The sequence below is a fragment of the Myxine glutinosa genome, chromosome 14, assembly GCF_964187855.1.
Source record: "Myxine glutinosa chromosome 14, kmMyxGlut1.1, whole genome shotgun sequence".
NCBI classification, from domain to species: Eukaryota; Metazoa; Chordata; class Myxini; order Myxiniformes; family Myxinidae; genus Myxine; species Myxine glutinosa.
In genome coordinates, this window is record NC_136274.1 from 50,822,333 (window position 1) to 50,849,406 (window position 27,074).

At 38.7% G+C, this 27,074-nt stretch overlaps 1 protein-coding gene across 5 annotated transcripts in view; it reads right to left on the reverse strand.

The window, feature by feature from the left end:
- Positions 1-9,691: 9,691 nt before the first annotated feature.
- LOC137439747 (uncharacterized) overlaps positions 9,692-27,074 on the reverse strand; it is a 167,372-nt gene continuing 149,989 nt past the window's right edge. For all 5 annotated transcript variants that reach the window (XM_068135802.2, XM_068135804.2, XM_068135805.2 and 2 more), the window contains 9 exons: positions 16,729-16,855; positions 16,540-16,572; positions 14,270-14,391; positions 13,962-14,091; positions 13,660-13,799; positions 13,318-13,441; positions 12,743-12,901; positions 10,382-10,544; positions 9,692-10,291 (listed from right to left, as the gene is read on the reverse strand). In XM_068135802.2, coding sequence (XP_067991903.2) covers positions 10,200-10,291; positions 10,382-10,544; positions 12,743-12,901; positions 13,318-13,441; positions 13,660-13,799; positions 13,962-14,091; positions 14,270-14,391; positions 16,540-16,572; positions 16,729-16,855 — 1,090 coding nt within the window. In that variant the 3' untranslated portion in view covers positions 9,692-10,199. The remainder of the gene's footprint in view (positions 10,292-10,381; positions 10,545-12,742; positions 12,902-13,317; positions 13,442-13,659; positions 13,800-13,961; positions 14,092-14,269; positions 14,392-16,539; positions 16,573-16,728; positions 16,856-27,074) is intronic.

Below are 27,074 nucleotides of genomic sequence, written 5' to 3' on the forward strand. Positions count from 1 at the left end.
ATCTTCTACATCATGTGCTGCGGGCACATCTTCAGATGATCTTGTGGAAGGCAGCTGACCAACAATGTCCACCAACGGTAGATATTAGTGAGTTTGGATGGACTGTGAAGGATGGCATTCCATCTCCCAGCTATAACATTGGTCCTCCAGCTCCACCAGGACTAATTGATGTCCTTAGCTGTGGGTGCAAGATAGAAGGCAAATTCTGTAGCTCTGCAACTTGTAGCTGCTGCGAAAATCAACTATCTTGCACCATTTACTGCAAATGTGGGGGTGGTGAGGGGTGTTTGAACCCTTATTCCCAAGCAAATGATCCTGATCGTCGCAATGATGAGGACAGTGAGGAGCAAGAAGTGGATGAAGATTGAATATCTTGGCCTTTCAAAACCTCAAGTTTAATAATTCATTATGTTTAATCTACTATAAATCAATGCAAATGTTCTCTGCATGAGGTTAATAAGTGTGGATATACTGAGAATCAGTCGATTTGATTCGTTAAGAAACCTTGATATTGAGAAATACATGTCAAGTTTTGTTTGGTAACAAAATAAGTATCAAATGGAATACATAATACAAGCATGTTTACCTTTTGATAAATGTTTTTGAAGCCAGGGACCTGGTGTACCTTTTCCTTTAAATCTGACTAAGAAAATCAAATGGAATTTGCATTGTTAGCACGTAATCATATGGATATTTACATGATCAATGTATCTTGTGTAGGTATCATAACAATACATGTAAATACACACTATTTCACATGTTTACTTTAATCCTTGACCCTGAAAACATAGGTATAGACACCATTTTCATGAACATTTCATGGATAGTATTGGAGATATTGAAGAAAATAGGATTTCCGGTAATGGTCGCCTTAATTAGCATATAAAAAAATTTCCCCGAGGTTGTCCGGAGGACAACCAAGCTGAAATACTTTATTAACCCCATGGGATGACAAATCCATCAAAAAACCTTATACTATAAAACATTTCTAGGTTCACAATAGAAATGATAGAGGCTGCAAATAGACTAAAAGAGGGGGCGGGGGGGGGGGAGTCGTTTTGGGTAAAAGAGCTGAGCAGTAAATGCTTCACCTGACATGGAAGATGAACATCAATGAATGTTTTTCGTTAGGTATGGAGATGGAGATCCAGAAGGGGGCAATGAGGGAGAATGGGGGGGGGGGGAGGGGGGGGGGTGGAGGATCCAGGAACTCTCCCTTGTCCATGTACTGATGAACAGAGGGAGTAATGTCGACAAATCGAGCTTTGCGCCTCACACCCTTTTAATTGGTGGTGATTTCTGCTCCTTTCCAGACAACCTGGGACCTCCCATCCTCCACTATAAAATATGTTGTTTTTATGCCCAGAGGCAGGTGCGTTTAGGAAAACGTACAATTCCTTAATCCTTACCACACCTGTATCCATATAATAACAAGGTAGTGTGGGATACAATGCTCAGCGTAGACATGGTAATGTGTTTCCACCACACTTACCTGTGACCATGGGCCTGCAGCTGATCCGCAAGGCATCATTCGAGTCCATTGGCTGTGTGACATCAGGCGCTAGCTCTCTCTACACCACAACGAGGACCATTTCACTACCCGCCAGGATTCTTCACGCAGTATTTACTACTCCAGGTCGAAGAAATAAACAAGATAATAAAACCCGTTTTTCATCACCTCCAACTTGCCACGTGCGCATTCCTCACCCTCTCCTCCACTCAAAAACAAATAAAATGAAATAAAATAATGATATATATATATCTTATTAGAATAGAGCAAACGTATATGGTAATGTTTGTATATTTGTTTATTTGTGACCAAAACGTCTTCTTCTTCTTCAACTAAAATTAACACCAAAACACAGTCGGTGAACTCTTAATTACGTACCGTACCGTTGCAATATACCTTTTGACTCTTTAGACTGCCGAGACCTTTGACGACCCTTTAAGTCCCCCAAGACCGTTAAGACCACCAAGACCCCCGAAGACCCAAAATACCACGAAGAGCCAAAAGACCCTGAAGACCCAAAACACACAAAAGATCCCGAAGACCCAAAATACCCCAAATATCCGAAAAGACTCAGATGAACCAAAATACCTTTAAGACCCAAAAGCCCCTGAAGACCCAAAAGACCCAGAAGACCCCAAAGATCCCGAATACCCTAAAGACCCCGAAGACTCAAAACACCCCAAAGACGCAAAATACCCTTAAAGGCCCAGAGGATCCAAAAGACCCTGAAGACCCAAAGACCCAAAAGACCCTGAAGACCCAAAACACCCTGAAGACTTAAAAGACTCTGAAGACCCAAAAGACCCCAAAGTCCCTGAAGACCCAATTTTGGCCGCTTTCCCCCACCATACCCCCATCATCATCCACCCCAACTCCCCTCCACCATTCCCCACTTCCCGACCCCACATCCACCATCACCACCACCAACCCGCACCCACCATTCCCACCATCCCCCACTCCCTGAGAAAGCAGACATGGTCAAACATGCCTATCCCTCTGAACCGTCCTTGCCGAGTCACGGTAGTATATATAACAATATAACCATATAACATAACAATATATATATATATATATATATATATATATATATATATATATATATATATATATATATATATATATATATATATATATATAAAGAGAGAGGAGAGAGAGGAGATAAAAAATAATAATTGAATATCACCACGGTGATGTTCATACACCTCCCCACTCTAAATAAATTAAGTAGAGAGATGTCTTTAATATCACGTAGGCATGACCTGCATCACCTGCATCAAAGTTCCATTCCTTAGCATAAAGGTTGGACCACCCTCTCTGAGTCCAGCAACTCATAAAAAGCAGAGGAAGAACGAGTTCAGCACGTGCTTTATGATTTACCGAATTACCGGTAGAAAGACATCGAGTTAATTATCTCTGGACCAAACAAGATAAGGCATTTGGAGTGAATGATTAATTAAATAAGCCTATTACAGTAAGTCAATGATACATTACCTTCAGAAAGTATTCACACTTGACTTTTTCACATGTTGTTGTGTTACAGCCTGAATTTAAAATGGATTAAGTTCGATTTTTTGTCACTGATCTACACATAATACCCCATAATGTCAAAGTGGAGTTCTTTTCTGATAATTTTTTACAAAATAATAAAAAATGAAAAGCTGAAATGTCTCGAGTCAATAAGTATTCAGCCCCTTTGCTATGACACTCCAAAATGAGCTCAGGTGCATCCAATTTCTTTGATCATCCTTGAGATGTCGACACAACTTGATAGGAGTCTACCTGTGGCCAATTCAATTGATTGGACATGATTTATAATGAAACACACCTTTCTAAAGAAGGTCCCACAGTTGACAGTGCAGGTCGGAGCAGAAACTTCTCTGAGTTTTCTGCCCCATTAAGTCTGAGACTCTGACCGTAGAACTCCAAGATAGAATTGTGAGGAGGCGTAGATCTGGGGAAGGGTATAAAACAATTTCTAGAGTGTTGATAGTTCCCAAGAACACAACCCAAGGAAATGGAAAGAATATGGAACTAAAATTAGTTCCATTCAGGATTCCCCCCCCCCCCCCCCCCCCCCATTGTGGAGGAAGTCCCTCTCATGTTCAGACCGTTGGTGCTCCTTTGGTTGGCAGCGGGTGCCCCGGAAGCATTGACGGAAAGAGTGATTCAAGATTCAAGACATTCAAGAGTCTTTATTATTACTACATGTCCCATACAAATATAAGGCAGTAAAATTCTTAAGTATTGGCTCCTCGACTTAGCAGTAACAATAAATATAATAACAATATGGAATAAAAACTAGCAACAATAATAACAATATATAATAAGAATAAAGAGTAAGTAGCAGCTCTAATAATAATAAGTAGCAGTTTTTCATTAATAAAGTGATAACAGCGACAATAACATAAGAATAATAATAGTAAGTAGCGAATAATAATGGTAAATAGCAGCAATAATAATAATAAGTAGCAGTAATAATAAAGTGATGAACAGTGATAATAAAGTGATAACAGCGGCAGTAATAGAAATACAAGTAGTGTGTAGCAGTCCGACAGGCAACAGGTCACCGGCAATCAGTGTTCATTGTTCATGAGCCTGGTTGCCTGATGAAAAAAACGATCTCTTAGGCCTGTTAGTTTGGGCCTTGAGGCTGCGATACCGCTTGCCAGACGGTAGCAGCTGAAACAGTCCGTGGTTGGGGTGGTTGGGGTCTTTTATAATCCTACGGGCTTTTCTGACACTGTCCATTGTATACACAAAGAATTAAGTTAAGCACCCCTACACAACGAATTAAGGTAAGCACCCCCTAATATATATTCTTTGTGTATATGTATACATTGGCATATATTCTAAGGTATGTGAGATCAAATAATGATTGGTATGACATTAGCAATTATCCATTGATGAAATTGAGTGATCAAAGTGAAAAAAAGTGATTGGTTGAGTCAGTGATCCGATCACGTGGGTCCTACACACGTTATTGACGCAAAGATCGCTAGAGGTCTTCTCAGAACAATGACTGTACGTTAGAAAACATAAACGTCATCCACACTGTCCGTGATGGACCTATAGCTCCATACTTAAATTGAGGTGAAAATATGCCTAAAATTCCCAAAAAATTTCACCTTAAATTATTCAGAATAAAATATTGAAAACGGCATGATTGTTATGTTTTTATGTGACCATAATATCACTTCTCCAGAAAATATAGCAATATCATGGGTATATTACACTGTTTTGACGACAACAAACTTGTAATGTGCGAGGTTGTAAAAAAACGGGGGGGGTGCTTAACTTAATTCTTTGTGTATATATATCCTGGATGGAGGGAAGCTCACATCGACTGATGCACTGGGCTGACTGTACGACCCTCTTCAGCGCTTTGCGGTTGAGGGCAGTGCAGTTCCCATACCAGGCAGTGATGCACCCAGTCAGGATGCTCTCTATTGTGCCTCTGTAGAAGGCCCGTAGGATATTTGGCCCCATGCCGAACTTATTCAGCCGTCTGAGGTGGAAGAGGCGTTGCTGAGCCTTTTTCACCACTTGACTGGTGTGCTCGTTCCAAGTGAAGTACTCGATGATGTGGACGCCGAGGAACTTGAAGCTGCTGACTCTCTCAGCAGCAGACCCGTTAATGGCGATGGGGTCCAGCCTCTCTCCTCTCTTCCTGAAGTCCACGATCAGCTCCTTTGTTTTCTCGATGTTGAGAGAGAGGTTGTTTTCCTGGCACCACTGTGTCAGGTTGTTGACCTCTCTCCTGTAGGCCGTCTCGTCCCTGTCGATGATCAGGCCTATCACTGTTGTGTCGTCATCGAACTTAATCACTGAGTTGGAGCTGTGCATGGCCACGCAGTCGTGGTGTACAGGGCGTAGAGGAGGGGGCTCAGTACACAACCCTGCGAGGCTCCTGTGTTGAGGGTCAGAGGGGCAGAGGTGTTGGAGCCCATCCTCACCACCTGGCGTCGACCCGACAGAAAGTTCAGGATCCAGCTGCACAGGCTGGGGTTAAGTCCTAGGTCCCTTAGCTTGGTGTCGCGTCTGGAGGGGACTATTGTATTGAATGCTGAACTGTAATCTACAAACAGCATCCTCACATAGGAGTTCCTCTTCTCCAGGTGGGTGAGGGCGATGTGGAATGTTGTGGCTATGGCGTCGTCCGTGGATCTGTTTTGCCGGTAAGCAAATTGGTGGGGGTCTAGTGTGGGTGGTAACATGTTACAGATATTAGATCCTTAACCAGCTTCTCAAAGCATTTGCTCACTATGGGAGTGAGGGCAACAGGACGCCAGTCATTTAAGCACGTTACCTTGCTTTTCTTCGGCACTGGAACAATGATGGATGACTTGAAGCAGGAGGGGACTGTACACGTAGAAAGGGAGAGGTTGAATATGTCCATAAACACACCAGCCAGCTGCGCCGCGCACTCTCTAAACACTTGGCCTGGGATGCCGTCTGGTCTGGCCGCCTTGCGGATGTTGATGTGCCTGAATGCCTTGCTCATGTCGGCCTTGGTGGCGGCCAGAGTGCTGGACCGGTCGGCAGTGGTGGTGACTCCCTCAGGGAGGTTGGTGTTATGAACCTCAAAACGGGCGTAAACACCATTTAGCTCATCTGGGAGGGAGGCTGCAACGTTAGCTACACAGCTGGGTCTCCCTTTAAAGTCTGATATTATGTGTAGTCCCTGCCACATACAACGCGAGTCATTACCACTTAGCTGTGTCTCAATCTTTTCTCTGTATTTTCGCTTTGCTGCCTAGATCGCTCTGCGAAGGTCGGGTTTTCTTTACTTCCGCTTCGTCTCCCGAAGCGAAGGCGGTGTTTCTTGCTTTGAGGGCAGCTCGCACAGAACTGTTGATCCATGGCTTTTGATTTGGATACACCCGGACTATTTTTGTGAGGACAACGTCCTCTGTACACTTCCGAATGAATCCAATGACTGTTTCCGCATACTCGTCACGAAACATCTTCCAGTCCGCGTGATCAAAACAGTCTTGTAATACGGTGAGCGATTGGTCAGGCCAGCGGTGGATCGTCCTCACGGAGGGAGCTGCTTGCTTCAGCTTCTGCCTAGAGGCGGGCAGGAGCAGGATGGAGGAGTGATCCGATTTGCCGAACGGTGGGCGGAGGAGGGGTTTGAAGGCATTGCGGAAGGGAGAGTAGCAATGGTCAAGTACACTGTTTCCCCATGTGTTTACATCGATGTGTTGAAAGTATTTAGGTAATACCTTCCTCAGAGACACTTGGTTGAAGTCCCCAACCACGATGAAAGCGGCCTCTGGGTGCTTGTCTTCCAGTTTACTGATTGACCCATACAGTTCCTTGAGTGCCAGGTCCATGTCGGATTGGGGCGGGATGTACACAGCTATCACAACAATAGTCGTGAACTCCCTGGGCAGCCAGAATGGCCGACACAGGAGCACAAGGTATTCCAGGTCTGGGGAGCAAAAAGACTTGAGGGAATGAACGTTCTTAGGATCACACCAAGCGTTATTAACCATGAAACATACACCCCCTCCCTTGCCTTTACCAGAGAGTTCTTTTGACCTGTCCACGTGGAACACTGAGAACCCCGAGGGTACGATGGCATGGTCTGGAATATCTTGCGACAACCAAGTTTCTGTAAGGCAGATGATGTTATAATCCTTCGTTTCCCGCTGGAAGGAGATCCTTGCTCTCAACTCGCACAGCTTGTTGTCCAGGGACTGTACATTGGCTAGCAGAATGCTGGGAAGTGGAGGGCGGTTGGCACGCCGCCTCAGCCTCACCAGCACCCCGGCTCTTGTTCCTCTCCTTCGGCGATGCTTCCGACACCTCCCCCCTGGTAACGCCGCTATTGTGTGTGGGTCCTCTGCGTCGCGAATGAAAACAGGGTCCCGGTGGATAAACTCTGGCTTAATGTGAATGATCGCCGAGTTTTTTTAAATATCCAACAACGTGTCTCTGTCATATCTAATGTAACTGGCTGCTTTAGATATAAAAATAACACTTAAAAACAGTAAAATAAGCAAAAAGCTGCAAAGTCGGCGAGGAACGCAACACGTCGCGACCATACGCGGCGCCACAGAATCTTGTTTCTCACGGTCTGAGTGTCCTTTAGGTGCTTTTTTGCAAACTCCAAGCGGGCTTTCATGTGTCTTTCACTGAGGAGAGGCTTTCGCCATAAAGCCCAGATCGGTGGAGTGTTGCTGTGATGGTTGTCCTTCTGGAAGTTTCTCCCATCTCCACACAGGATCTCTCGAGCTCAGCCAGTGACCATCGGGTTCTCAGTCACCTCTCTTACCAAGGCCCTTCTCGCCCGATTGCTCAGTTTGGCCAGGCGGCCAGCTCTAGGAGGAGTCCTGGTTGTTCCAAACTTCTTCCATTAAATAATTATGGAGGCCACTGTGCTCTTGGGAACCTTCAATGCAGCAGAAAACATTTTTGTAGGCTTCCCCAGATCTGTGCCTCGACACAATCCCGTCTCTGAGCTCTGCAGGCAGTTCCTTCGACCTCATGGCTTGGTTTTTGCTCTGATATGCATTGTCAGCTGTGAGACCTTATATAGACAGGTGTGTGCCTTTCCAAATCATGTCCAATCAATAATTGAATTTATCACAGGTGGACTCCAATCAAGGTGTAGAAACAACTCAAAGATGATCAAGAGAAATGGGAGGCACCTGAGCTAAATTTCAAGTGTCATAGCAAAGGGTCTGAATACTTATGTCAGTGATATTTCAGTTTTTTCTTTTTAATAAATATGCAAAACTTTCTAAAATCCTGTTTTCTCTTTGTCATTATGGGGTATTGAGTGTAGATTGATGAGGGAAAAAATAAATTTAAACGATTTCAGCATAAGGCTGCAACATCATAAAATGTGAAAAAAGTGAAGGGGTCTGAATACTTTCTGAATGCACTGTATATATATACACATACTGTTCTTAAAAGGGCAATACCTTCTTGATTTTGTACAAACTGAACGAAGGAGTCAGGCTGCTCACTACAGGGAACATTACGTTTTCATCCTCAATGTGTCTATTCAGCAAAGGAGGGCAGAGGGGGGCAGGAGCACGATCCATGAATACACGTTTCTGACTACTTGGCCATCATTATCATGGAGCAGATGACCCCTTATCGGAAAGAGCTGACCACAGTCTTTGAGTCTTGGTATAAAATATAAACTGCATCAGCATCGTGACAATCACCATGTACCACACATACAGTCACATGAATCCTGCACCATGTGCCGCACCTACATCAGCAGCACCATGTGCCCCACCTACTTCCACATGAATCCTGCACCATGTGCCGCACCTACATCAGCAGCACCATGTGCCCCACCTACTGCCACATGAATTCTGGCCAATAGGAGGTGTCTGCCACACCATCTTGTCTGTGTTCAACGCACAGAAATGGGGAGGTAACCATGATTAATTACAATTTAAATGAGTATAAACTTCTTGGTTAGACTCTGTGGATGTGAGCAAAGTGGATGCTGTTTCCATGAGATTCGTCTCTGTTCCACAAAATATGTCTCCTGTCTCCTCACCTGGTCGCTGGGTCCTCGCACTTGAGATTCCTCCAATGCAACATCTGGAAGTTCAGCTCCATGACGCAGTTTTTATTTTTTCATCAAAAGGTATTCCTCACACCAATTACAATCATTGTCGTTGTCATTGTCATAATAAAACAGCCTCTTCATGCTATCCTCACCAATGTGTCCTGCAACCTTAAAAACCTCTGTGCTCAGCCCATGTCACCTCTGGTCAACCATGGTTCACCAAATCAGAGCACAGTGATTGTGAAAATACAGGGTTCGGGGTATTGAAATGCACAAATAGTGATAAATCCCACACGGTTCCCCATCAAGCCTAGGCAGGCCGAACTCAAGCCCATGAAAACAATGGATTTCACCAACATAATTCATTAGGTGACAGCTGATTGGTCATTCCCTCCAATTACAGGTGAGAGACGTTGTTACCTCCGCCACCGAATACATTATTATATTGTGGAAATAGCGCCACCTTTGGTGGTAGCCGGTATTACAAATCATCATCCTTTATCTTAGGATATGGAGTATGATCAAGGATGTGCCGAAGCACAATGCCCACCGAAGTTGGGCCGAGAAGGGTATTCCAGCTCAGAGGTCGGGGGTGTCTGCAATTTGGTTGAATTAATGGACATAAAGTAAAAAAAACAACCACATTATAAAAAGTGTCATTTATTTGCACTCGTACCTTCATACTGTCGATACAACTGTTTTTTATGAATAAAAATAACAAATTCAGTCTCAAAGCTTTCAGAAAGAAATCTCCAAGAAAAGGCCTTGAGGGGTCATTGAGATCGACTGATTTAGGCCCGTCTCCTGGCCTGCCAGTATGGTTGCCTTCAAAACTATTTCTTGCAGAATGTTCTTATCTTGTGATCCAGAGCATAATAAATTCCATCTCAGTGAAGAAGTAAAAATTTACAAAAACAATGAAAAAAGTGTTTTATACATACAGCACTTATGGTGCAACAGCACTTATGTGAATGTTAAATTCCCAATTTATTCTGCCCTCAAATGTAAAACATTAATCCTAGTGAAAGAAAACGTTATTATTTTTACTGATAATACTTAATAAGCTCCTGCATTTGGGACAACGTGTCAGAAGGAACACAGTATTCACCGAGAGGGCTTTCGGCACCTGGCTGAAAGATATCCTGAACGGTACTAGAGGAACTCGAGACCCCATTTCTGTGTGGTGCGAAACGCTGTACGTTGGTTCAGCACTACCGGCACGTTTTGGTCATAGTAGAAGGAATCTGTGGCATAAAACAGCAATCTTGAATGAGCAAAGCAGGATATAAGAATAGACAGCATACGATGAGGTAAATGGCCGCACTGGGTCTTACCCTTAACATCTAATATGAGGTCAGGGTCCGACACAGAGGAGATGAAACCATCGGGTTGGATTGTCCACTTTTGTGTCGTGTGGCCATTTTCTCCGGCTAGTTGGAGCTGAGAGTTCGACATCATCGCGGCTTCTTGAACCACCTCGAGGCAAAGCTCACACTCCTGACAACACACAATAACATGTTATGGTCATGTTTATTTGAGGCTAAAATGCATAAACAAATTGAATATTTGAGGCACATGCACTCTGTTGTGATGAAGAATAGATGACCTGATCAAAACGACTTGAAGATGTATTTTTGCTTAAATGTCAGGACTATGGACACACACAATGATGTTTCATCCTACCCGAAAGGGCAGTCCCACCTTGGTTGAGAGTGCTTGCGTACAGTAGCATATTGAAACTAGAACAGCACTCGGTAGAGCGCACACCTCCACCTGGTGAACAGGTTATGTTTTGTATCCCACTGATAGGCCGGATCTGGATTCGGAGCTGAACCAAAATCTAATCGACTTGTTCTTGTCACCTACCCAACAGGTCCACCAAGTTTAGTCGTAACTCGTCCACAGCTTTTTGAAATATCATGTTATATATCATTTTGGCCACATCTCTCAATGGTGAAGAATCACTTTTAAAAAACTATAGTATCTGAATCCGTATTTGGATCTTCACGAAAATGGAATCGATTAGTCCTTGTTGCACACCTACCAGTCCACCAAGTTTCATCCGAATCCGTCCACAACTTTTTGAGATATTGTGTTATATATTGTTTTTAGTCCTATCACTCAATGGTGAATAATCACTTAAAACCCCTTGAATCCAGATCCGGATCTTCACCAAAATAGAGTAAATTCGTCCTTGTCACACAATGAACCTGCTCACTAAGTTTCGTCCGAATTTCCACCAAGTTTTGTCCACAAACTTTTGAGATATCCTGCTCACAGACAAACAACTAGAACGGCACTCTTCGACGTCGCGAAGTCGACTGATATACCTCCACTCACATTATTATATCATTATACACATTTGTGCCAAGTTTGATTTAAATCTCTTCATCTGTTCTCAAGTATCACATTTTTACCTGACACGACCTCTGACCTTTGATGCCGAAATCTAATCAATTCATCTTTTCATCGTAATATAATATACTTATACCAAGTTTGGTCAGAATTCCATCACTCTGGTTCAGGTTAGCACAGTAACAAAATTTTTACCTAACAGGACCTCTGACCTTTGACCTCTTGACCCCTTAATCTTAATGTATTTCATTTATCTTTTCATCATTATACATACTTGTACCAAGTTTCACTTAGTTCCCTTCAGTCATTATTAAGTTATCACGGTAACAAAAACCAATAACATCAAGTGACCTTTGACCTCCTGATGCAGAAATATAATCAGCTCATCTTTGCATCATAATATATACTTATGCCAAGTTTGGTCAAAATCTCGTCCCTGCTTCACAAGTTAGCTCGGTAACAGAATTATTTAATCTAACACGACCACTGACCTTTGACCTCTTGACCCCATAATCTAATCAGTTAATATTTGCATCATCATACATACTTGTACCAAGTTTGACTTAGTTCCCTTCAGGCGTTCTTAAGGTATTGCGGTAACAAAATAATTGCAACTTAACATGACCTGTGACCTCCTGACCCAAAAATCTAATCAGGTTCATATTTGCATCATAATATATAATTATACCAGGTTTGATGAAAATCCCATGACTGCTTCATAAGTTAGCTCGGTAACAGAATTTTTACCTAACGGGAAGTCAGTCATTTTACCTTTGACCTCTTAACACCAAAACCAGTTCAACTTTACATAATTATACGTACCTGTACCAAGTTTGACTTATATCCATTTGGCCGTTCTCAAGTTATAATCATATTACAGAGTCTGACCTTTGACCTATTGACCCCATCATCAATTCAGTTAATCTTTGCAGCATAATACATACTTGTACCAACTTTGGTGAAAATCACATCACTGGTTCACAAGTTATCGCGGTAACAGGATTTTTACCTAACATGACCTTTGACCTCATGCCCCAAAAACAAATCAGTCTATCGTTACCTCATTATACATACCTGCACCAAGTTTGACTTAAATCCCTTCAGCAGTTCTCAAATTATCACGGTAATGAAAACCCATCACGGACGGACGGACAGAAGCATGGACGGACGGACAGACAGCCCGATGGATAACCCGAAAACGTAATGCCACCAGCGACTTAGTTAGCGGAGGCAAAAAAACACAGATGGGGTGAAAACATAACTTCCGTCCACCTTCGGCGGCTGTGGTAATGACCGACACCTGTCCATATACAAAGAGATTGAATTACTAGTTCCATTACCAGATTCCGCAGGATTCCATCTCGGTAAAGCCAGTTTTGGGCTAGGCCAGCTTCATCGGGCAGGAGGCACACACAAAGGTCCTCATTATTCAAGGGGTCCTTGGCCACCGCGAGGGCACCATTTCGTCCACTATTCCGCAGTCGTATGTATAATTGGCACTGTGCGTGAATGCAAACCGATATATGAACGACAAAGCATGACAGCGTATTGAAATGACATTTTGGTGTAAAATAACTCCAAATGCAAAAGCAAAAACAGCATTTTGAGTGACAGTTGTAGATTTGATGAATAACTACTTGAAGACCTACCACGGCACTATGACAATCAATGCGCAATGCATCACAAATTTAAAGGAAATTGCATTAAAACTGGGTGAATGTGCAGTTCCCTTCGTCTTTTCCTCACACATTGACTGTTAAATCACCACAGGCTCCATACGAAATGATGAGGTGGTGTGTGTGTGTGTGTGTGTGTGTGTGTGTGTGTGTGTGTGTGTGTGTGTGTGTGTGTGTGTGTGTGTGTGTGTGTGTGTGTGTGTGTGTGTGTGTGTGTGTGTGTGTGTGTGTGTGTGTACCCGTTTGAGTGGATACAGAGAGCCCACCACACTCCATCCCGTTCTTTCCTTCCAGTTTGGGACCTCGCAGCTTTCCAATACCATCTGGTGCCCACGAAAGTTTGGAAACTCGAACACAGCCCATCTATGGGAAACAAAACAACTGAAAATTACGTTTCTGATTTGAAGGGCAATTGTAAATGTAAGAAGGCGGTAACATTCGAGGAACAAATATGATGCGGAGCGAATAGCCGTAAGGAAGATGTGAGTTCAGGAGGAGATGCGTGAGGTGGGATGGGAAGAGAGATAAGGAATGGAGAGGAGCATAAAGCAGGTAAAGGTGAGGCAAAGTATATATCTTACATGCCACTGTGCACACGGACCGAGGAGACACGTCCATCGTGGCCCAGATCGGTTAGGCTACGACATGGCGACACCAGCTCAAGCTCACGACCCGACAAACCCAGCCGAGAAAACAAACTCAGAAATGGCTCTGAAATATCCTGCAGCACGTGCATGTCATTTGTTGAAGTCACTAAACATCCCATGACTTCAAGGGTCACAGCAAGTGGGTTGACATGTTGTTGTCTAATTATTATATTATTCAGTCTTAACATACAATGAAGATTATCAAGACCTTAAAAAGTCATGACAGAATACGTTACATGTGGCAGGGCATGCAGCGAAGCAAGTTGCGAGTCCTCGGGGCACGCAAAGTCTTCTCTACATGGATAGCTCCCCTCCTCAAGAACAAACTCAAGGCCTGAAAACTCAGCAGCTGAGTAGAGCACCCAACTGAAACGTGAGGACAAATGCGTAAATAATAACCATTTATCTCATTAACTGGCATGACCCAAAACTTGCCCAAACTCCATGATTGGAACTGAATCTTTATTATTATTATTATTCCTTTGGTTTGCCTCGTGCATTTGTGGTGTCATTCTACGAAGTGAGGGTGGTGTTCGGGTCCTACCAGCCAGCAAGTACACGTATGGAGGCAATTCCACCACCCAGCCAGGCATCAGGCAGCACTTTCAAACTTTCTGTGACTTCTAAGCGTGCCCCCAGGAAGTTCTTCTGACCGTACAACACGACCTGTGTGTGCAAGGGTTCGTTCAGGAGACGTCAGACAGAATTTGCAGGAGGACAAATCAACGTATAAAGAAATGCTTTGCTCTTGTGCTGGAGGCTCACTGGACAAATTGTGTTAAAGTTCAGTTTTCCAAAAAATTCCAGATATAGTCGCCTTAAAAAAAAAAAAAACAACTTCATAACACGCAATCTTAAAAATTATTAATCAGCAAAGCTTGATGGAGGTGTCATTAAGAATTAAATTAACGAAAATGTAATTTTGCTGAAATGTGCACTGGCCAAGGAAGAATGAACTTTGGAAGTCAAGAGCATTCTTTTTGTTGAATCAAAAAACGAGAACAGCATTCGATAGATAGAGAGCAAACCTCCGCCAGGATGAACAGTTTACGTTTTGTATCCCACTAATAGGCCTGATCCGGATTCGGACCTGAACCAAAATCGAATCGGCTTGTTCTCATCACCTACCTAACTCATCCACAAACTTTCATCCGAATCTGTGCACAACTTTTTGAAATATCGCGCTATTTATCGTTTTGCCCTATCTCTAAGTGGTGAAAGAATCACAAAATAAAGCTCACATACGGATCCGGATTTTCACCAAAAATCTGATAAATTCGTTCCTGTCACACACCGAATCTGTCCAACATATTTCGTCCGAATCCGTACATAACTTTTTGAGATATCCTCCCCACATCCATTGTTTGTCTGTCTCCCTTTGTCTTGGCCTTTGGCTCTGCTGTTGGTGTTTCCCCTCTCTCTCTGCTGTTGCTTTTGTCCCGTTCCGTTCCGTTCAGTGTACTAGCTCTTCCACAAGCCTCAACTGTGTGCACATCCACCGTTGGTGAAGGAGGTAAAAATCAGAAGACAACACAACTTTTAACTTATTGCTTATTACCCCCGCCAGAGGAGAGGGTATTGCATTTGAGTCCGTTTGTTTGTCTGTTTGTCCGCACAGAATAAATATGATTTTCTCTGCAACCGTTGGTCCGATTGACAGGAAATTTTCACCAAAGGTGCAACTCCACCTGTAGAATTTTTTAATGATAATCATGACGTCATAGTTCACGTGGTTCGGCCGCCATCTTGGAAAATCGAAAAAAATTGCACCTCTATATCTCCGAAAGTGCGGAATACAAAAAATTGAGACATGGCTCATTGTAAAGAACTATCCATGGGGAATAAAATATGTAAATGATGATGTCATAGGTGCCTCCATTATGACGTCATAATTCGACAAGTAAAAAACTTCATCCAATCAAGATGAAATTTCTTGAGCGCCATGTCAGCATAAACTGGTGGAGAAAAAAATAATGATGACGTCATCGGTCACGTAGTTCGGCCGCCATCTTGGAAAAACCGAAAAACTTTGCACCTCTATATCTCCGAAAGTGCTGAATAGAAAAAATTGAGACATGGCTCATTGTAAAGAACTCTCCATGGGGAATAAAATATGTTAATGATGATCTCATAGGTGCCTCCATTATGACATCATAATTCGACAAGTACAAAACTTCATCGATCAAGATGAAATTTATTGAGCATAATCTAGGAATAAATTAGTTTCTCGAAAAAAAAAAGATGTCATCGGTCACGTGGTTCGGCCGCCATATTTGTTTTAACACAAAAGCCTTAAAAACCACTGGAAATACATCCTGGCGAGGGTTTGCAATCTCTGATTGCTCTTTTTCTTGTTTATTATTGTATGACTGAGGGCTAGAGTTAAGTGCACTCATTTCTGAGCTGTCTCTTCTATAGGGTTCGAATCTCAACCCAGCTATAAACCGTCACCCTGGTGTTTCGTTTGCAGGACAAGGGATCAATGCTTGCACCATCCATCAGCAGGCCATTAAGTAGAAGCACCTATTTGCCAACACTGGTCATTGGTGGACATTAAATATTGCATGGAGTGTCTTTTTCATTGGCACCCTGAAGAAATTCAAAATTCCTGTCCTGAATGACTGCTCAGATAGAAATGGCAAACCACCCAGAGGAACCCTTGAAAAGAGACCGCTTCGGCATTGACAGTCAAGAGTATGGCAGATTGATGATGATGATGAGTGTGTTGAATGTCGGTTACATTGAGAGATTTGCAGTGATTGTGCTTCAGGTTTCCAGAAACAAATTGAGCAGACAGAAGGTGACAACACTCACCCGGCTCTCTGATGTGGGTTCGGAAGTCCGATGCTGTAAAACGACACACACATGGACAGAGAGGGACAATCAGTACATCTTGTTATATATGGTAGAATCGTTCTTTGCACAGAGTATAAAGCTTATAGCAGGTTTATGTATAATGTATCATGAAATAAAATGAAGTTTCATAGTCATAGGTGGGCATACCAGGAAGACAGGCCGCACAGAACCAATGCTCGGTTCAGAACCACCCCAATCGAGGTGGGACCTGTATAAACCTCGCTCGAGAATGTACTGCTCTCCACAATAGTTTGCCTCGTCATACGCAACCCACCTGGGGGATACACCATGCAGGTAGCACATACATGTCACTTCAGCTTTCGTGATGTCATTATACTCTTGGTCAAAAAGAGTGTAAGTATTCCAATTACCGTAGTATTCCAACAGATTGAACCACAAGACAACATGAACATCAACGGATGGACTAACACGAGGTTTAATTGATGAAATTGTTGTTATCATAGAAGATCGAGGATATCTGATATGAGTAGGGGAAAAAGGTTGATACTGGGACACCCGCACCCAAACCCACTGGGACACCTAAAATGGGGCTTTTTGACTGGAAAAGGGGGTGAAAAGGCACAAAATCGCTGAAAAATGGCCCAAAAGTCCTAAAATCGTTGTTATTTTGCCCCAAATCGTGTGTTTTTTAAAGTGGGTTTTTTGGAAATCATGACCGTTTTTTCGCCATACACCATGCTAGTTTGAAGGGGCGATATAACTTTTTTATAAGACAAAGCGAAGGCGAAGCCGAGCGGCGTCTTTAAAAAAAGTTATCAAGTTAGTAATTCTCTAGCCTCGCCAACGGTGAGGCAATACAGGGTTCACTGATTGTTTGCGGTCCTTTGGTCCTTCTGTTTATTACCCCCTCTGCCAGGGATCCCCCGTTTATTATCCTCCTATATCGAGGTTCACTGTTTGTCTATGATCCCACTGCTCATGTATCGAGGCTCTAAAATCCACCTACCTGTGATCCCCCGTTTATTATCCTTCTGTTTATTACCCATTGACTCATGTATCGAGGTGATTTAGTAGATTATCTATACTTCCATTGTACATCCCCCCTTTAGCAAGAGGCATGATATCCAAAAGGAACCGATGTGTTCCCATCATTATTTAAATATCGTTTATCATCATATGCACCAAGTGCCTTCTTAAGAACTTTCTCGGAATATATTTTATGTTTATAACTTCTTATTCCTTTAATATTTCTGTACACAACCTCCTTTGTATCCATCGTGTTTTTATAATCATCAAATCCGAGAGTTTGTTTTATAACCCCCTTCTTTATTCCCTTTAGCTTTTTACCAGTTTTGTTTTTTGTAATTCTTGTGAGTAAAATGAACCCAATATTTCTTCCCCATTCATATCATATAATTTGTAAGTCCAAGGGACTGTATCCATTACATCAATGATTTTAAATAATTCACGAGTCCATTTTTGTGTATAACCTTTCTCAAAATGGCTTTTCCATCTATATATTCTTACAATATCACCAACTTTAAACTTGGGCTTTCTTAAATTAATCTCCTTTTCATATTCTAATTTTGTAAATGTTTCTGATGGTTTTGATTTTGTTGATGAATGAACTGTATTATTGTAATTATCTACAATATCCTGAATTAAATAGACACATTTTTGAGAACCAAGTTGTGTGAATTTTTTATATAATTTCTCTTTTAAAGTACGATTAAAACGCTCAATAACAACTGCTTTTCCTTCATTAAAGGTGCTGTATAATTTAATACCCTTCCCCTTAAGAAATTTCATGAATATTTTGTTATAGAACTCTGTTCCCTCATCAGTCCATAACTTCTTTGGTTTCCTTTTATCCCTATCAAATATTAGCTTAAAGGCTAACATTAAAGTATCACCCCTTTTATTTTTCAAAGGGACAACCCAGGCAAATCTACTCCTCAAATCAATAACGGTTAAAGCATACCTATATCCCTTATCATTATTTAGTTCGATTAAATCAGCGGACCATATGTGGTCAGTGTATTTAGAATAAACTTTCCTTCTTTTAAACTTTGTGATTATAGGTTTATGTAATTCATTAGCCAAAAGCTCCTCAGTCTTGATAACATCATTGGAGTTTATTAGTTTTTTGGGAAATAACCAAGACCAAGTTTCAATTTAACACTTATCATTTTTTTCACAATAAACCTATCAACTTTCTCTCTCAATGTCGGATTTCGTATCAAAGACAAATTATACAACATTTCTCTGTCTGATTCATGTTTTTCATCCAATGTGGTGGTATCCCCATAAGCAATATCATGCTTCATACACACTTCATCAACCCTATTTTTTGGTCTGGACCAAGGTTTAGGATTGTCAGTCTCATCTAATCTTTTATCCAAGTTTGTTCCTGGGCCACAGAAAGAATATCCAGGTAGATGTAGTTCCCCAGGAATTCCAGTTGTTGTAAATTTACTTCCTGACAGAAACTTTTGTATGTCTCCTCCACTTTTAGGTGAGATGAATTGACACTTTTTAGAGCCACACACTTGACATATTCCTTTTTCATAAACTCTATTATTTTTAGCTTTAACATACAATACACTTTTAGATTTAGTTTTCTTTTTACATTTGAGACAATAACTCATATTTATTTATCAGAAAAATTCCGACAGAGTATCAAAACCTTTTTGGTTTTCAACATATACATTTCAATCTTTATTTTTAAAACATAAAGAATCCTTAGAAATGTCTTCACTTTCTCCTCCATTTATTTACAAATAAAACTAACTAAAGTCAATACCACTTTCTCGTTTAGATCTCCTCCCTGAAATTGAACTCATCTCATCCGTTTTTAAAACCAATTTCTTCACAAGTCATTCTTTCTTTATTTTCCTCTTCGGTGCGTTGAGATTGATTTATTTGTTGTAATACATTTAATCTTTTACGAATCTCACTGATTTCCATCTCCCTCTCCTCCCTCTCCTCCTCCTCCTTCTCTTCTTTAATTCCTTCCTCAGCCCTTACAACCCTTGAGCTTGAGTCCCAAATAATATTATACATATACTCATCTGGATTTTGAGATATTCTTGTATCTATAATTATTTTTCTCATAATAGGATACCAATAAGATTTGTTGACGATTTCTAAAAGAGTTTTATATTTCATAACTTTGAGAAGTTCATTTTTATTTAATACTTTAAACAAGTCTCTATTTGTGGGTTTAACAATATCAGTATAAGGCCAGTTTTTAATGACAAAATTTCCATGTGTATGTTCCAATTCGTACGGTATGTAAAACCGAGCACCCTTTTCTTGTAGGTATCCTTGAATACAAAAATTATAATTCTCTTGTAGTCTTCTTCCTGCCATTTATGTATCAGAAATATATGTGAGATTAATATTATGACAGGTAATACCACCCCATCTTCCAACTACCAAATCGGTTTGTATTCCTCGGCTTTCTATCCTTATCTCATTACCTTCCTTCTTTGTCATGCGAACCATCGCTATACTATCATATATTTTTATTTTCTTAAAATCACGTATTTGTTGTTTACTAATTGTACTTCCACATAAATCCTTATCTTCACCAAGTGGATAATATTCTTCTTTACGAGACTGATTTAAATCATGTAGGTCTTCTAAGTTTATTGAAAAAGACCAATTATACCCTAAATCAGGCATATCATACCCCCATTTATTAATTCGCATATTAACTAAATGTCCTTCTTTATAAAATTCAATTGTAAGCAGGTAGTTAAATTCAATGAGGAAAGGTGTATGGTCAGTATAACCAGGTGTTGTGGTTGTAAATTTTACTTGTTTCACAAAACGTGCTGTTTTATTTAACAAGTGTGATAAATCACTGAATCTAATTAAGTCATTCGCATCTGTAGGGTTTGGATAATTGATTAATTTATAAGTATTCTTCATATTAATATTTTTACTTATACTATATTTTTGTCGTTCAGCCTGTGCCTTTGTATAATAATTTGATAAATCAATATCCTGGGAGGATTTTCCAAAGATAGAACCATCTTTTCCAACATAAGTCATTTATATTAGATTAAAAATGATATCATAAAAAATTTCATTATTGTTGAGTTGAAATAATACATATAAACATAATTGACCACAACATTTAGAATTAATTTCTTGAACTTGAAATGTTTGATAAACACCATTCTGTAAGAATTGTATTACTTCAACAGGTGGTGGCATACCATAACTATCAAAATAATATTTATCCTGACTATTATGAATACAAACCCAATGAGAACCATTCTGTGTGTCTAAATTCATAATAATATTCTTTGTATTCTTATTTATATGTGTTAATTCATCTCTCATACAGATTACCACGTTATCAATTTTTAGTGTTTTACAATACTTAGATAGTTCTATATTTGACGTTGTATTCTTTCCAAATTGTTTAAACCATTTATCCATTTATTTATGAGAAAGATACAATCCATTACCCCGTTTAGTTAGTTTAACACCCGCTTGAGCGATAGAGGAAAGCATATCTCCAACCAACAATCTAGCTTTATCAGGCAGTGGGTGAGCAAAATCTACAATTACACCACTTCCACTAATTTGTTTCTCCAACTCCTTGTTATGTCTATCCAATTCTTTTTGAGCTTTTAGTTGTGTCTTCCTTTCGTTAGCAGTTTTTACCGCTGCTGAAATACCACCAGTCAATGCTCCCGCCGCACTTAAACCAGCAAATAAAGGAATTAGAAACGGGAGAAATCCTCCTCTTGACTCATCTATTGAATATTTCTTTAACATAGGTTTCGTCATTTTAATTTTAAGTGATCCAACATCATTTAGTGTTTTTACTTGTGTGTGTGTGAGTAAAACATCAATTCTTACAGCTCCTTTTCTTTGAATTGTATTAACATTAATAATACAAGGCTTTTGATTTTGAATACAAGATGTTAATTTATTAAGATTGATTTGATTAACATATACCCCTACCATTTATTTATGAGAAAAAACCTATGTGATATTAATCATAACACCATTATCTGTATTAATCTGTAATTCTGTTTCCTCCAAAAGCAAACAATAAGCATCAACTTCTTCATTCTCCCCTCTTTCAATGTATAGAGAAGTATCCACTCGATTAGACTTTATAGTTTCCTTTTGAGAACTCAGGTCAATTGCGTAGATTGTATATAAACCTTTAAATGCAACCATATCCAAAATAGGATCATTATTACCATTACTTTCACACACCTTTTGGTAGGACTTGTAGGCTTCCGCATAATCATTTTTTTCCCAATCAATTTCCAATCTATCTCGTGGATAAAATGTGCCATCAAGAGAAACCCGAAGTTGTTTCACCTTAGCATTATCACTCAGCGCATTATTCTTATTAGTACCCTCCTCTCCATCTGGTTTTTTAAAAATGAGCCATAGGTATCGTGGCTTTCCTTCAAGAACACCCAAATTCCAAGTGTAGGTAGTGTGTTCCAGTTTAACGTGTTGACATCTTCTTTTAAGGTATGATACATTTAGCGGTTTCTTTGAGTTAAGTCTTCTATTTAACATCTCTTCCGTTTTAAGATTAGGAGTATATTCACTGATATACCAACACAAATCATTAATAACAAATTTATTGTTGTCTCCAAAAGCATTTTCATCCCCAAAAAGCAACCTATTTACATTATCATTCCTTTGTAGTTGAAATCTAATTTTAAGACCATACAAAACTTTATCATAATCGCAAAATCCAAATATACCTTTAAGAGGTACTGCTACGGTAAAACTATTCACTGCTTTTGTTTCATCATTATACATTGACTTCCTTTGACTATAACCAGGGTCTGTGTTTGTTCCCGTTGACATATCAGGAATAAAGCCTTCAACAGCTCCCTTACCCATTCTATCACCAAACGAATATAGTGTAAATTTCATCATTTCAGATGTAGCAGAGACATAATCAACCGCTTCAACCTCTTGTGTTCCAATATACAGGCGAACACTGTCAAACATTTTCCAGAAGAAATCATTTACGAGTGTAGCATTAGTATTATTCGCAGCCTTAGTGAATTTAAATTTACACAGCAAGAAACTATCAGCTATATTCAAGTAAGTTTGTTGATTATTATTTATTTCAAAACTTTTTGTTCCGTTTGAATTCCAGTCGGTTCCTGTAATAGCATTTACCTTAAAATAGTCTTCCTTTTTAGTAGAGTTTGAAATGATAATCGTATCATCCAAATCATAGATACTTTCAATCGCTTCCATACTTGTATTTATATAGTATTAAAATTGTTGAAACCCTGACCCAAGTATTTTAATGATTTTTTGTCGTTCTTGTGAAGATAGTTGAGTTTTACCTTTTTTAATTTCTTTGATTGCTTGTAATTTATGGGACTCCTTTTGAGCATCTTTTATACTCTTTACAACACCCGCTACATTTCCCACGGCAGAAGCAGTTGAACCAATTAGGTCTTTATGTTTAAGAATGGTTGAACCAATACCCATTAGAGTATCAATTATCCCATCTCCTTTATTTCGAAATTGATGACCCACACCCCGTTGTCTCTTAGGTTTATAGTATCCTTTACCCACATACCTTGTATAGTCTGGTGAAAGGAACATGCCCTCCCCTGTAATTATTTTATATTTTCCCAACTCGTGTTTTCTTACAATAACCATTATTTATTTATTGAAAAACTTCACGTAGGTGAATTCTGATGGATATAATTTCATCATTAAAGGATATCATACGATTATCTTGGTCGGTTATCCTAAAATTTACTCTGTATATGGTTTTTCCTGACACAGGTAAATAGACAAGATTTTTTGGTTCCATATTAAATTTATAACCAATCGGGGTTGAGTATGCACTGAATGAAAATATTGTATTTGTTCTTATTCCATCGTTATAAGCACCATCAATCAAATCACAATGAATTAATACTGAATTTATACCGGAGGATATTTGGATAACATTATCACTGTAAAACGTCCCGTTATTTTCAATCTTTTTTGAAGAGAAACCCAATAGCTCTCTAAACGAATTTTCAATCGTGAAATCAACTTTATAATTATTTTTAAGTTTAATAGTTGATTTTGAAGTGTGTGTTTGAATATCTATTACAATATTTTTTGGTTCATCACCTTTTTCTTTCATAAGGCGAGAGACTTCTGAAGATATTTGAGAAATCTCGTAAGCTCCAGGTGAAACGGTTATAGTTTTGTAGGCAGTGCCTGGATTATAACTAAACTTGTTGTTTTTCTCTGTGATATTAAAAAGGGTATTGTAAGTTTCCATTGACAACAAAGATGCCTCATATGAGGTAAGGGGGTCAAGTTGTAGTGGGTAAGGGAATGAAGCTGTGTAATCGCTCGTTGTGAAATTAAAACTAAGAATTGTGCTTCTCATCTTATTTAATATCTAATAAAATATCTTTGTATTGACATTTATTAATTATTTTCATATTCATCAACTGATCTAAAATGGCTGAGGATTCATTAAAACAATTGTTGTTTCCAGCCTTCTTACTACCTAACAACAATAATAGCCTATTAACTAATTGTGATGGGTCATTTGGAAGAAAACTAACACCCGAACCAAGCTTACTTAAAGCATCAATAATATGTTTCTCCTTCTCATTCTTCTTACTTTTACCAGCAACAGAAACTCCATAATCAAGTGCATTTAACAACTCAATATATACCCTATCTTCCTCTCTTTCCATATCAAGTGGTTCCTCAAAATATTTTGAACCGCTGAATCCAGGGTTTGTTAGAAGAAACATTAATCTTGGAGTTAATTTAACATTTGGTTGAGTAGAACTCAAGAACATCAATTCATCATTAAATATCAATACCTTTTCTTCCACAAGATGAAACACTGCTGGTTCTTCTGTTGGAATGAGACCTGCTCTGGTTTTTGAACCCGCCGAATATTCATTGTTTTGAAGAGCTTCCACAACATAATTAGGGGGTTGATTTACCTGCTCAAGTTTCCGAAATAATTCTTCATCATTATATTCTAATTCACCAAGTTCTTGTTTTGTTATCTGACTAAAATCTTTGAGCATTTGAAGTTTTTTCGGAGTAAATTCTACCGTGGGAACTGTAGGTGAGTGTTGAGTTTTCAAAAGTGGTTTAAAGAATTTCTCTTGTTTTCTTTCAAAGGCTTCTTCACCAGTTAGTTTCTGTTTCCGTTTCTTCTTTATCTCTTCCTGTTGTTTAACAACTTTTGAAACTAATTGTTGATGTTCCTTAAACTTTCTTTCTCTTTCTTCAGTATTCATTTAGTATTGAAAAATATCATTTAGTATCTCATCTTGTTTCACAACAATATATTTATATTTTCCAATCGTGTGTTTCATATAATTTTCAAATTCTTTTTTACTACATAACGTAGAGCAATTATCTCTCCAAAAATTATTTACATCTATTGAATTTAACTTAAATAAAATAAAAGTATTGGCATTGTTTCTTATTGAGCGTCGAGGGAGTTGAAAATATGATTGACTAAGATATATACAATTACAAGAAGAATGTCTCCCTCTTGTATAGTAGCTATCCATTACTGTTTGGTTTCTCTCATTAACACAATCATCAAAGATGACGAGGTTCTTTTTTGATTTATCTAAATCTTGAGGTGAAGGTATATCATCCGTATTATCACTGAGAATACAAGTTATGGGTTTCGATTTTGATTTCTGTGTATCACAAAATAATTGTATTATATCATCAATATTATAATCATTTAGTTTGTTTTGAAGTTTAAATAAACCGATAATGTCTTCCTTTTTAAGACCCGCATTAAAACCCTGTGAGAGTAGTTGATACTCGGGTTGAAAACTTGACTTTGTAAAAATTATTAAATTATCATAATCTAAAAAATTAGGACCAAGGAGCATCTTTAAAAGTAAACAGGTTTTTCCACATCCGCTTGAACCAACTATTAGACATCTCAATGAATTTGGAATGTTTTTATGGTTATTAAATTTTATCTTATTTTCCCAAACGGGTAAAAAATCATTCATTTATATATTTGGAAAACAAGTTATCCAACTTTTTTTGAGCTATTTGAGAAACTCTATATTTTATCCTGAGTTCAGGTTTAATTTCAAAATAATTCATTATTTTATTTATGTAGTATCTTGTATTAACATTTCCATTAAAATTATTTTGAATAATAAATATCATTAAACCCTTATACATTTCCTCAATACAATTAGTCTCTTCCCTTGAAAGAAATGGTGTATTATCATCACAATACTTAACATTCATCTCTCTTATTAATCTTGTAAAGTAATTCATTTTTGGTTCTAATTTAAAAGAGTTATATATATTTTTATATTTTTTATTATCATTAATTAAAATTAAATCACAGAAAATACATTGTTTATATGAACCCTCATTATTAAGCCCTATTCTATCACAAGCCGGACAATTCTCTAATTTATCATATGGAGAGTCTGGAAATTCTAAATATCCTTCAGAACTTATCATATTTATATAGTAAATTTTTACTTAAACTAAACGCAAGTTTATTCATTAATAAATACAATGTTTCACAACACAAAAGACCAATTTCAATCTATTACCGAAGGTTCTATTGATTGTGTCAAAGATGTAAAGTTGAACAAAGATAAATATGGTAATTTTTGGGTTTATCCCGAATTAAATGATAATATTAGTCCATCAATTATGTTTAAAGGCCGCGGATTTTCTATTCCAGCTAAAAAATCGATAAAAGTCTATTTGGATCATGTCTCCCCCCTTCTAATGGCTATTTATGAAAAGATTGGTGAAAAATTGGACGCCACTTCTTTGGAACTTAATGATAAGACCATCAACTCAAGTAAAGGAGATGTATGTATATTTTTTAATAAAACAGATATTGATGTTAATAATAAAATCATAACCGGGGAGATGACATTTAGGTCAATTATAATTAAAGATTATTTGAAGATAACTTTTAATGTAAAAAATATTATTATCCAAAAGGATATTGAAAGAAAAATTATTGGGCTCGATGGAAATGTAATTTAGTTTAAGTAAAGTTTTCATATATAAATGGGGCACACAATTCAAAACACAATTGATTTCTTCAGCGGAATTCTCAGAGATCCTCTTGAAAAAACTGATACGTTATTGAGCCACTCTCCTCCAAGATATTTGGAAAGAAGCTCAATTAAAAATATATCTGATTTAAAATGGTCTGTTGGAGAGATTCATTTTCAGATGTGTAATAAAAAATTTATTAGTGTTGATACAATAATTATTGATCAAATTAAAAAAGCTTTCAATTTGCTAACCCTTAAACAAAAAACATTTTATGATAAAACTATGGGAGGGTCTTTTGGATTCACATTTATGAATAAAGTTAAAGATACTTGCGGCGGTTATTATTTAAAAGATTATGTTGACCATCTTATTGGTGAGATGGTTTATTGTAATTTTGAAGGCATCATGCATCTATCAAAAATTGAAATAGATCATAAGGAAAGAAATTTTACTTTAATGTTTAATTTAGACAAATTTATACGCTT